The sequence below is a fragment of the Chenopodium quinoa genome, unplaced genomic scaffold, assembly GCF_001683475.1.
Source record: "Chenopodium quinoa cultivar QQ74 unplaced genomic scaffold, ASM168347v1, whole genome shotgun sequence".
In the NCBI taxonomy this organism is placed as follows: Eukaryota; Viridiplantae; Streptophyta; class Magnoliopsida; order Caryophyllales; family Amaranthaceae; genus Chenopodium; species Chenopodium quinoa.
Genome location: NW_018744072.1, coordinates 1,783,712 through 1,796,199, shown reverse-complemented (window position 1 = coordinate 1,796,199; position 12,488 = coordinate 1,783,712). Strand labels below are relative to the sequence as shown.

Below are 12,488 nucleotides of genomic sequence, written 5' to 3'. Positions count from 1 at the left end.
CCAAAAAAAGAAAAAAATGTAAGATAGCGAAAATAAAGCAAAAATAAAACTAAAATCAACTTAATAACTACTCAAAAAAATGAAAATCAAACTAAAATCAACGAAAATCACCTTGATGAAGAATCAATGAAGTTTGAAGAAGAATTGATGAAGAATCAGAGCAAATAGTAGAGAGAAAGAGAACAGAGTACGGTGAAATTGAAGGAGGAGAAAGAAAATAGCATGTCAAAATGGAGGAGAGAGAAAACGCTGGATTTTTGTTTTGAAAGTATGTTTGACCGGGATAAATGGTAGCCATTGGATGCAATTGATCCAACGGTTGTTATATGTCCTCACATATACTAGGTTCTCACATAAAGGATGTGTGTCTCACATGATCCCATTATATATATATATATATATATATATATATATATATATATATATATATATATATATTTGAATAGTAAAAAAAATTCATTAATAAAAAGTCATATGACATCTACAAAAGAGATTCGGCTTTAACAAATATATAAGATATTGAATCAAATAAAAAATTTCTTCATACAAACTAAGATCGTCGCGTAGATCTTGCATTGTGGAACATCTCCTGTGGAACATCTCCCGCTTATATCACTGGAAAATACAACCTTGTTGGATATACAATCTAACGATCCTTTGTAGCCGTGAGAATTTTTTCCTTCTGATTCATCTGTCTGTATTCGAAAGCTTGATAACCCTTGCTATCTTGCATAATTTTTCACCAACGAAATAATTTCACAAAATTCCATTAGATCTAATATCATGGATTCAAAAATAAGAAGATTCTCCCCCGAAAAGAGGAGATAAACCTTATCTTTCAAAGGAGGTCGAAAAACCCTTGTCTTTCGAAGGAAATCGGAAACCCTTTCTTTCGAGGGAGAAAAGTTCCTCCTAAAAATAGGAAGCATTATTATAAACCTAAAAATCATTTTGTAAAGAAACAAGAATGGGGGCTTTCCACCGGTTACAATCGATGAAAGACCCTCCAAAACACAATAGAGGCTAGGGTTGATGAAAGAGGAAGGAGGAGAGAGGATATATATATATATATATATATATATATATATATATAGGGTCGGGATCCGGTGAGAACCACCTTCTATGTGAGAACTCATCCTATATGTGAGAACAAATCTCAGCCATTAAATTATATGCAATCCAACGCCTGTGATTAATCACATAAAACTTCTAAAAATCACACCTAATTGTCATCTCTCTCCACCCAGTTGCTTCATCAATGGCGTCTAATCTCTCCACCACGAAGCTTCATCAATGGCGTCTAAATAATAAATTCATCTTCATTCAACTATCTCAATTATTCTCTCTGCACTGCTTTACGGCCCTTTATTGCAATTATTAAGACTCTTAGTAACGCTGTTTCTCATTGCTTCGAATTGGATCCTCCAAGTAATCATAAGCAAGTTCACACCGACCTCATTCGCCTTGCTCGATATTAGTAATTGCAATTGCAATCGCTGCTGCAAAATCAAATTCGCCAGGTTATTGAATTGCATGTTAATTGCATGATAATTTTCGATTTTTGAGGTTTGTTCTGTTCTCACTAAATTGCATGTTTAATTGTATCAATTTCTAGGTTATTGAATTGCATGTTAATTGCATGATAATTTTCGATTTTTGAGGTTTGTTATATTTTCATTGAATTGCGTGTTTAATTGCATCAATAGCCAGGTTATTGAATTGCATGATAATTTTCAATTTTTGAGGTTTGTTTTGTTCTCATTGAATTGCATCAATTATTGATTTGATTGAATTTACTTCTTTGAAGTTTTTTGAATTGAATCAATAATTTAAGTTAGATTAATTTGATAGAGATTGAAAATTTGCAATCAAATTTAAAATGAGCAAATAAATTGAAATGAGCAAACATAAATATGTGTAATAATATAGAAAAAAATATAATGAGCAAACATAAATAAAATGAGCAAATCCAGAAAAAATGAGCAAAATAAGTTGGTGATGGTGGTGGTGGAAGGGTGCAGGGGACAGGGGCGGCGGTAGGGGAGTGAGAGTGATAGAGGTGGTGATAGTGGTGGTGGTAGGGAGCAGGGGCAGGGACAGGGACAGGGGCGGAGGAAGTGATGGGAAGGCTTATGTAGCTGCTTCGTGAAAGGTGAAAGACTACTAGGAGCCTTGCATTAGTGAAGCGAAGGCAGTCCTTTGGGGACTCAGCTTGCTGTAGATTTCGGCTACTGACAGCTCACAGTAGAAAGTGATTTCAGTTAAGGAGCATTCATGATTGATTGCAGATACAACATTATCCAAAATCAATTTCTCCTGCATCTGCCTGGTCTTTAATTGACTGTTTATATAAAATTGATCATTCGATGTAAATTTGGTTCTATAGATATGCTTTATGCTTGATGTTTCTGCGTTGTATTGCGTTATTTTGACAAGATTTCAAGATTTAGTGAGCTTCCTGAAACTGTGGAACCAATAATACTATGATGCACTGATCATTGAATTATTTGATCATTTATCAAAGAATTGTTTACTTATTTCACAAATAAACATTGATTTCCTTGGTTTGCTTGCCTCCACACAAGCCCCACCCCCTTCTTCTTGGTCAGTTTCCTGAACACCAACCACACTCCCTTCTTCCACTTCCCTATACAAACCTATACCCCCTGCCCCTCATCTATCTGCATGCACTTTTGATTTCCTTGGTTTGCTTGCCTGCACACAAGCTCCACCACCTTCTTCTTGGTTTATTTCCTGCACACCAACCACACTCCCTTCTTCCACTTCCCTATACAAACCTATACCCCCTGCTCCTCATCTATCTGCATCCACTTCTGATTTCCTTGGTTTGCTTGCCTGCACACAAGCTCCACCACCTTCTTCTTGGTCCGTTTCCTGCACACCAACCACACTCCCTTCTTCCACTTCCCTATAAAAACTTATCCCCCCTGCCCCCTCTTTTTTCTGCTTGCACTTTTGATTTCTGAAACTGATTTCAGTTCTAATTTTACATAATGAAATTATTTTGTGTGCATGTGTGTGTAAGTGTGTTTAAGGGGGTGCATATTCACTTATTACTATTTTGTGGAATTGTTAATGACTTGTTATTTCTATTATATTTAATGTCAGAAATGATGAGCAACAACGAACAACTTGACAGTCATTCTAGTACCATCACAAATGTGCCAACTACTCCTACAATAGTAGTTTCTCCTAAAGTAGCACCTTTGCTCACTCCTGGAGGAACAAAAGAATGGCTTCCAATATGCCCCAATGAGTTGAAACCAGCTATAGGGATGAAGTTTAATAACCTTGAAGAGGGCCTTGAATTTTATAAAAGTTACGCATTTGCTGCTGGATTCAACACAAGAAAGTCTACAACTAAAAGATAAAGAAGAAGCAAAGAATTGAAATCACAGTATATCTTATGCAATACGGAAGGATACAAAGAGAAAAGAAAGGCTACGGTTGAAAAAGATTTAAATAACAAGGAAGGAGAAAGCAATGAAGAAAAAGCTTCAATCAAAAGGAAGAGACTTGTTACCCGTGTTGGGTGTAAGGCACATATTGTCATAAAGCATTGTGATGATAACAAATTCATAGTGTCGCAATTTCATGAGGGACATACACATGCACTTTATACACCTAGTTGCAATCTCTTCCAAAAAGAAGGAAAATGAACATATTGCACAAAAAAATAATTGTGAATAATTCTAAGGTAACACTTTAAAGTCTGTTATGTTTCATGAATAAGCTATATAACTAATAAAAGTTGTTTGCTCATTTGACAAATGAGCAAATAATTATTTGCTCATTTGAAAATTGAGCATTGTATTGTTTGTTCATTTGAAAATGACCATTAAATTGTTTGCTCATTTTAAAAAGGGCATTAAATTGTTGAGCATTGAATTATTTGTTCATTTGACAATCTGTTTTGTTCTTTAAATAGGTGAATATTGGTCCCGTTACAACTTTTCGAATGATGAAGGAAATTGTTGGAGGATATGATAACATTGGTGCATCTAAGCAAGATTTCAAAAGAATTTCATAGAGTTTTAAAAGCATACATTCAAGGAAGTGATGCTCAAATGTTTGTGGATAACTTTAGCAACAAAAAGCTAATGTGGAGCGCTTTTTTCTTTGATTTTGAGATGGATGAAGATTATTGCCTTTGCAGAGCATTATGGGCAGACCCCTTTTGTAAAAAGAGTTATGCTCTATTTGGTGATATGGTATCCTCTGATACCACATACCAAACCAACAGGTAATACATAATAATCACAATTTATTTTTATGTTATAACCATGGCTTAACTTAATAACTTTATAAAATTGTTTGCTTATTTCAACGTGAAAAGTGAATATCGCCTTAAGTCTAATATTCTTTGATAACGGTTTGTATGTGGGCATTGAATTGCATGTTCATTTGACAAATGAGCACTGAATTAATTGCTCATTTGACAAATGAGCAAAGAATTGTTTGCTTATTTCACAAATGAGCAATGAGTTATTTACTTATTTGACAAAATGAGCATTAAATTATTTGCTTATTTGAAAAAAGAGCGAAGAATTGTTTACTTATTTCATAAATGAGCATTGAGTTATTTGCTCATTTGACAAATGAGCAGTAAATTATTTGGTCATTTAAAATTTAATCTGTATGTGTAAACAGGTACAACATGGTTTTTACTCCATTTACAGGGGTTGACCATCATAAGAGCTGCATTACTTTTGCTGCTGGTTTCATAGCAAAGGAAGATATTGTGTCATTTGAGTGGCTATTCAGATCATTTCTCAAGGCAATGGGGGGAATGAACCTAATTGTATGATCACGGATCAGGATCCAGCAATGAAAATTGTTGTTGCAAGTGTGTTTAAGAAGACTGAACATCGGTTCTGTATGTGGCACATAATGAAAAAGTTACCAGATAAGGTGGAGAAATCAATCATGCAAGAAGAAACTGGTTTCCTAAAAAAATTATGTGCTTGTGTTTGGCATCTTGAAATTAAACTAGCTGAGTTTGAAGAAAGGTGGAACAAGGTGATGATTGAATACAACTTAGAAGAACATGGGTGGTTAGGTTATATGTACAAGATAAGGGACAAGTGAATTCCGGCATATTTCAGAGATGTGTTCCTTGGAGGTATAATGCGTACAACATCAAGATCTGAAAGTGAAAACAACTTTTTCTGCTCCTTTATCAATCCTCATGTGTCACTTGTTGAGTTTTACTTGAGATATGAAGCTGCAATTGATGCCCAAAGACACACTCAAGGTCAGAATGAAAATGATTCAAAGCACAAATATCCAGAGTGCAAAACACCACTAGGGATAGAAAAGCATGCCTCGCATATATATACTAACTCTGTCTTTTATGAATTTCAATATGAAGTTGAAATTGCTTGTTTTTCTTGTGGTGTTGATGAATTGAAGAAAGAAAATGGATTGGAAGTTGCAAAAGTAAGTGAAGGAAATCGGGCTAGAACATTTGATGTTGTGTTTAATCCAACTAACTATGACACCACATGTTCTTGCAAGCTATTTTATAGACAAGGAATTCCTTGTAGACATATGATTTGGGTTTGGAAAGCAAAAAGGTTTGAAACCATTCTTGACCGGTATATGCTACACAGATGGACTACTATGGCATTGAAAAAACCAATTTTTGACTTGGGAGGAAACATGTTGGAGCAATGTGCTAATATAATTGATAAGAAAAAACTGTTAAATGATTTATGGTCAGAGATACACGCTTGTGTGAGTTTGGAAAAAGGCAAAGATGAAGATATTCAAGACCTTGTGATAAATGTTCAAGATATTTGGAGGAATAAGAAAATATTTGGAGGCTAAGAAGATTGCAAGAAATAATGAAACAACAGCTAGAAGTACAAACAACAAAGAACAAGACATTGAGCTATTGATTGGCGCTAGTGTGCCAACTGAAATAACTGTTAAACCTCCAAAATTTTCAAAGAATAAAGGGACTGCAGTTCATGTATCAAATGAAGAGACTTCAAAAAAGAAAGGGGCTGAGATTGATCTTGAAACAAGAGGTAGAAGTGCAAAAAGGCTGAAGGGAGAAAAAGGAAAGGTTGTAGAACAAAACCAATAAAAGAAGAGATTATGCAGAGGTTGTGGTGAATTGAGTCATCATGATATTAGAAATTGTCCAAACAAAGTGTAATGATACTTTTATATAAATATTAAATTTAAAATTTTTATATAAATATAAGATTTAGCATTTTGTGTTTTTAATTTTGTTGAAATGAGAAAATAGTTAATTGTTCATTTGTCAAATGAGAAAACATTTCTTTAACCATACATTAAATCAACAACCATTTCTTTGCTTATTTGTGAAATGAGTAAGCATTAGTTTGCTCATTTTCCAAATAAGCAAATAAATAGTTACTCGTTTAAAAAATAAGGAAACATTTCTTTGCTCATTTAGCAAATGAGCAAATAGTTAGTTGCTCATTTGTTGAATGAGAAAATAGTTAGTTGCGCATTTGTTAAATGAGCAAATATTTATTTGATCATTTGGCAAATGAACAATTAATCTTTTGCTCATTTTGGCAAATGAACAATTAATTTTTTGCTCATTTAAAAAATGAGCAAATAGTTAGTTGCTCATTTGTCAAATGAGCAAATACTTAATTAGCAATTTAACAAATGAGCAACAGCTTAGTTAATAAGATCAACTTTTAGAAAATGATTTCCATTACATTGACATACCAAAAGTTATTCTTAGAAAATCCTAAGAACATCATAAAAACATTTGATCAACTAACAATATTTGTCACATTTGTCCCATTAAGAAAATCATAAAAACATTTTATCAACTATGAACATTTGTCACATTTGTCCCATTAAAAATATCATAAAACTAACACTTCTATTGTTCTATACAAATCCTATCCTAAGAACATCATAACAATTGATCAACTTCAGTCTCCAATTCTCTCCATTGAATGCTCTTGGATTGCTGCCCCTAGCTTTCTTCAATATCACTTGCTTCTTCAGTCTTTTTTTTCTTTTGGACAATTTGTTAACAGGTTTAACAGTATTTACTTCACTTGAAATAATTGAGAAGATATACTTCAAACAAAGTTTTTCAATGATTATGACCTGCAAAGAGAAAAAATGAAGGAATAATTCAGGGTAAGTATAGGGTAAATAATGGATAAAAAGTGCAATGGAGAGTACATGCAGTGGAGTTTTGTTCTGTGCTGATATATTGGCGATATCTGCCCGCAATTCAATACTATTGGTATGTCTTATTGTGATGCATATAGAAAAATCACGACAGAGCTCAAGGCTACTTTTAGATCATAACCACATTTATAATACTTATATGAGAGGAACATAACCTATAAGTTGCAACAACAAGCATGAAATGTGAAAGACTTACATTATTTTTCCTTAAACCTGAATTCCACTTTTGCAAACCCATATATGTTTCCATATGCCTCATCGTTGCAACACCACAATGCAAATGATCATCATCTGAAGACTTCCAAGGTAAATCAATCACTATAGACTCCATAGACTTTATCTGTTTTGACAAAACAACACTTTGTATTTTTCCTTCACCATCCATGAAATATGAAAATGCACTTTTCTGAAAATGAACAAATAAATTAAAATTAGAACAAAAACAGGCAGAACAAATATAAGCAGAACAAGATCAAGATAAATAACTAAACTCTAATCATTTTTCTAAAATAATCTAACAATATTGAGTCATACCAAATTTTTAAGAAATTTCTTGTTTTCTCTAGGACCATCACTGTATTCAATAACCTCCATTGTACCACGCTCTGTGGTGGTGTTAAAACATACTAAAAAATAATGATCTTTTTCAAATACTGGGAAAAAGAAAAGCTCGATATCTTTCTTTGGGATGACTGTTTTGCTGAATTCCAACTTCACAATATCAAAAAACATTTTATTCCTTTGTTGAGCACGATCACTTTCGTATTGAAAAAGGCAATCCTAAAAAAATACATAAGGAAAAATACATAAATAAGATGAATATAAATGAAAAGAGTAAATATGAAATGAGCAAAGTGAATATGAAATGAGAAAAGTCAATAAAATGAGTAAATTGAAATTTTTTTAACAAATGAGCACTGAAGGTTTTGCTCATTTGACAAATGAGAAAAAAATTAACTGCTCATTTGACAAATGAGCAAAAATTAATTGCTCATTGTCAAATGAGCAAAAATTAATTGCTCATTGTCAAATGAGCAAATAATTAGTGACAGGAACACAACTTTCTTTGGGATGTGCCCACCCCCATCATCAGCAAACTCAGATTCCCGATAGCGTTTACCCAACTTGTCTTTCACCAAACTAGGATCACTCCCACCTACACCCTTTCTAGCAATTCTCTTCCAAGTACGAACACTTTTGTCACCACTAGTCCCCTAAACCATGCCTATTCTTCAGCAAGCAGATCCTCATAAGTAATGTCATAACCCCACAAAACGTTTAAAAAGATAGTGTTATATGAATCACTTCACTAGCAACAACTCCCTCCACAAATCCCTGCAACTTATAAGACTACGTTTAAAAAGAGTAAGTCCCCGGCATAAGAACCTTAGGGTCTTTAAAACAGATGAGATCAGAGCCGCTTCCGCTGGAGTTATGATTTCATAGGCCAAAAATTAACCACCTACAAGAAATAGTTTCCTCTAGAACACATCTAATCATGCTAATCAATCAAAGGGGAAGAAAAGATTAGTTTAGTATTTCAAATACTTTATCAAAAGATTTTATGCTATTTAGTATCCAATAAGAGACTTAAATTAGTTCAGTATTTATTTTTTGCTCATTTGACAAATGAGCAAAAAATAAATATTTATTTTCAATGAATGAACAAGAATAATTTGACAAATGAGCATTGAACAGTTTGCTCATTTGACAAATGAGCAAAGAACTAATATTAGTTTTTGCAAATACAAAACAACATCTACATTCAAATATAAAAAAATTATATGAAATGAGCAAAGTGAACATGAACGAAATAAAACAAAATAAAATGAACGAGTTGAACTTACAATTGGATTAAGACTGAAAAAGAAACGTCCACTAGAATTGATATCTCTATATTGCTCATTATAATTCAGAACAGTAGACCATGCATTAATGATATCACCATGAATTTTGTTCTGATTTTTTAGCATTTCAAGTTGAAATAGCATTACTTCACTATTAGGCTCACCCTCGCATAAAAACCCTGCATCACTACATATAAGATTTAGGGAAGTTAAAATAATTTCAATCGAAGATATGTAAAGTGAGAACATAGAGCTAAACTTGTTTTAAGAAAGAAAAATAAGGTTAATTGTCAATTTCCAGAACTGAAAAACTGAATAAATACTTACAAACGATTTTTCTTCTCATGAAAAAATGGATCCATAACACCTTTCTGAACTGCTGTTAATGGTGTATAAATGTTGATAATCCGAGACTTAAAAGGAGATCTTATCTGCAACGATGGTTGCACTTTACGCTTCTTCTTTGAAATAGAACTCTCATTTTCAGCATCTCCTTTTCTCTTAAGCGTAGTTGGATCTTCTTGAGCATTCAAAGCATCAGCAACAGCTGATTTAGAAGCACCAACTTGTGCACTGACAGGAGCAACTACAGGTTCATCAGTAGGTGTTATGCTAGGGGACTTCTCCTAAGAATCAGTTTCTTGAGAAAAGATTCCTAAGCTGAATGAAGGAGTTCCACATCCTTTGGCAACTGAACTTCTTAAACTATATCTGATACTTGACTCTCCGAGTTTTTTAAACACATGTTCAGCAGCCCTAGGTTGTATGATAACAGATGGAGCTTCAACATCAGATATACCACTTGCTATGTGAACACATTCAGCAGCAATCTTAGTAACATCAATTGGTTCTGATTCATTCAAATGATCAACCCTAGCATTGATTGTAGATTCAGCATGCTTGTCATTGCCTGAAATCTTTGAAAACCTATCCCAAGCTTCAATTACAGCTGGATCTTGCCAATACTGTTCATCTTGGCTAAATGAGAGAGGAATATCTTCAGTCAAAGCTTTAGAGCTCGTCTTTTGCTCATCACAAATGCTTATTGCATCTTCCTTCAGCTTTTGAATCTTCTCATTGTTTGGAAAATACTTGACGGTAGCTTCATGTTTTTGACTGAAATCCATGTATGACAAGACTAGATTTGTAGATGCTATTGCAAGCTCCATAAGGCATTTCTGTAAAAAAAAAAAAAAAAAAAAAAAAAAAAAAAAAAAAAAAATCCATAATAAGATGAATATAAATGAAAATAGTAAATATGAAATGAGCAAAGTGAATATGAAATGAGCAAAGTGAATATGAAATGAGAAAAGTGGATGTGAAATTAGCAAAATCATATAAAAATGAGCAAATTAAACTACATATGAGCACTGAAGTTTTTGCTCATTTGACAAATGAGCAAAAAATCAATTGCTCATTTAGGATGTCCCAATTGGGATCTATGGGAGTTGACGTTCTCCCTTGTAATGGAACTCACATTACAACCTTATCCCACCAATCCCTTCCTCATGGATATCAAAATTAGAATATTTCTTCCCCTGACCTTAACCCAGGACATCATATGCCTCTAGTCAATATGGTTTTACCTTCCTCATCACCAATGACTCACCCCTCTAGCAAAACACCTAATAATACTACCTCTAACTCAGCTCCTATTCCTTCTGGTCAACCTAAGTTTCCTTTTACCCCTGTAGCTAACTCTTTTGTTCATAATATCATGTCCTCTGTTACTTGCCTTGTGGGTAAGGAGAAGAAATATGGTGGTCTTGGTATTAGAGATTGTGAGAAATGGAATAAAGCTGCTTTAGGTAAGTTTGTGTGGAAAGTGGCTATGAAAAAGGACTCTCTTTGGGTAAAATGGGTGAATAGTGTCTACCTCCATAATAGGGACTGGTGGACCTACTCACCTAAAAATTCTGATGGTTGGGCTTGGAAGAAAATTTGTGGCATAAAGGAGGAGCTTAAGGCTGGGTTCACTCAGGGCCCCTGGAAAGACTCTAAGTACACAATTGCTAGTGGTTACAGGAGGATAGTGTTAAAGTTCAGTGGACAGGTTGGATTTGGAACAGGTACAATATCCCAAAACACTCTTTCATTGCTTGGCTGGCTATTTGGGACGGACTTCAGACTAGAGTAAAGCTTAAGAAATATGAGGTATGTGATAGTGATCTCTGCCTACTGTATGGCTCTCAACCTAAAGATCAGCATCACCTGTTTTTTGACTGTCCTTACAGTAGGATTTGTTTGACTTTAATTAGTAAATGGCTTCACATTCCTGATAGGCGTTTTGACATTGAGAAGACCTGGAAACATTGGAAAAGAGCTATGTTGGATTGTATTAAGAGGAAATCTGTGTTTGTTGTGCTCACTGGTCTTGTCTATTGTATTTGGATGGCTAGGAATGAGACTCTATGGAACAAAGCTGTTATTCACCCTAGAAGGCTCTGTTACAGACTGTGTACTAGTATCACTGATAGAATCCAGCAGGTCATTAGTAGTAAGTGGAATAGAAACCATTATAAATGGTTGTATGAGCGAAAACGTTGTATTCCTAGTTAGACTGTGTTGTTGCTGGCTGTTTCTTTTTGCTGTTTGTTCCGTTCCCTTGGCTAGCCTGTTAGCCTTGGTGGTGGTGTTGTGGCCCTGTGTGGGTTGTTGTAATTTGGATTGAGGGCTTGCCCTCTTTCTTTTTTGGTAATAAAATCTGCTTACTTACCAAAAAAAAAAAAAAGAAAAAAAAACAACTAAACTAACAACCTAAATACAGGTTCCTGCCATGTTTCCAATTAAACCAACAAACAACCTAAATATAGGTTTCTGACTTCTATCATGTAATTCTTCAGGCATGTCATAATGTTAATATAAGTGATCCAACACTCAAAAATTTTAAAAATGAGCAAAGAATTAATATAAGTTTCCAGAAAACTCAAATAAATACCTTCTTTGGAACCTGTTCAGTTTCTTCATTTTTTGTACGAATTGGATCAGATTGTTCCTAAAATCAAGCAAAAACAAAAAATAAATAAAAAAATAAATAAAGAAAGTTAGAAGAAGTTGAAAGCAAATATCCTAACAAATATAAACCAAGCTTTCTTATAAGACATAACCAATTGTATAATTTGTTCATCTGTCAAATGAGCAAAAAAATATTTGCACATCTGTCAAATGAGCAAAAATTATTTGCTCATTTCAAAAATGAGCAAGTAATTGCTTGCTTATTAGCTGTCAAATGAGCAAAAAAATATTTGCACATCTGTCAAATGAGCAAAAATTATTTGCTCATTTCAAAAATGAGCAAGTAATTGCTTGCTTATTAGCAAATGAGAAAAAATTAGTTGGTCATATTCCATAAAGAACAAAGAATATTACAGTACATATGATTACCTTATTGGCACCTACTTGAGTTTCCACTTCAGAAGGAATGAATTT

At 33.8% G+C, this 12,488-nt stretch overlaps 1 protein-coding gene across 1 annotated transcript; it reads left to right on the top strand.

The window, feature by feature from the left end:
- The first annotated feature begins 10,659 nt into the window (after nt 1-10,659).
- LOC110691302 lies at nt 10,660-11,618 on the top strand. The gene is made up of 2 exons (XM_021868223.1): nt 10,660-11,112; nt 11,187-11,618. Exons 1-2 carry the CDS (start codon nt 10,660-10,662, stop codon nt 11,616-11,618), a joined length of 885 nt encoding a protein of 294 aa, XP_021723915.1.
- Nucleotides 11,619-12,488: the final 870 nt, after the last annotated feature.

What these genes read in the sequence shown, in the direction of transcription:
- LOC110691302 (XM_021868223.1), top strand. Translation starts at nt 10,660, where the DNA reads ATGACTCACCCCTCTAGCAAAACACCTAATAATACTACCTCTAACTCA. An exon ending in TGTTAAAGTTCAGTGGACAG is followed by an intron (nt 11,113 to 11,186) that starts GTTGGATTTGGA and finishes GACGGACTTCAG; the next exon opens with ACTAGAGTAAAGCTTAAGAA.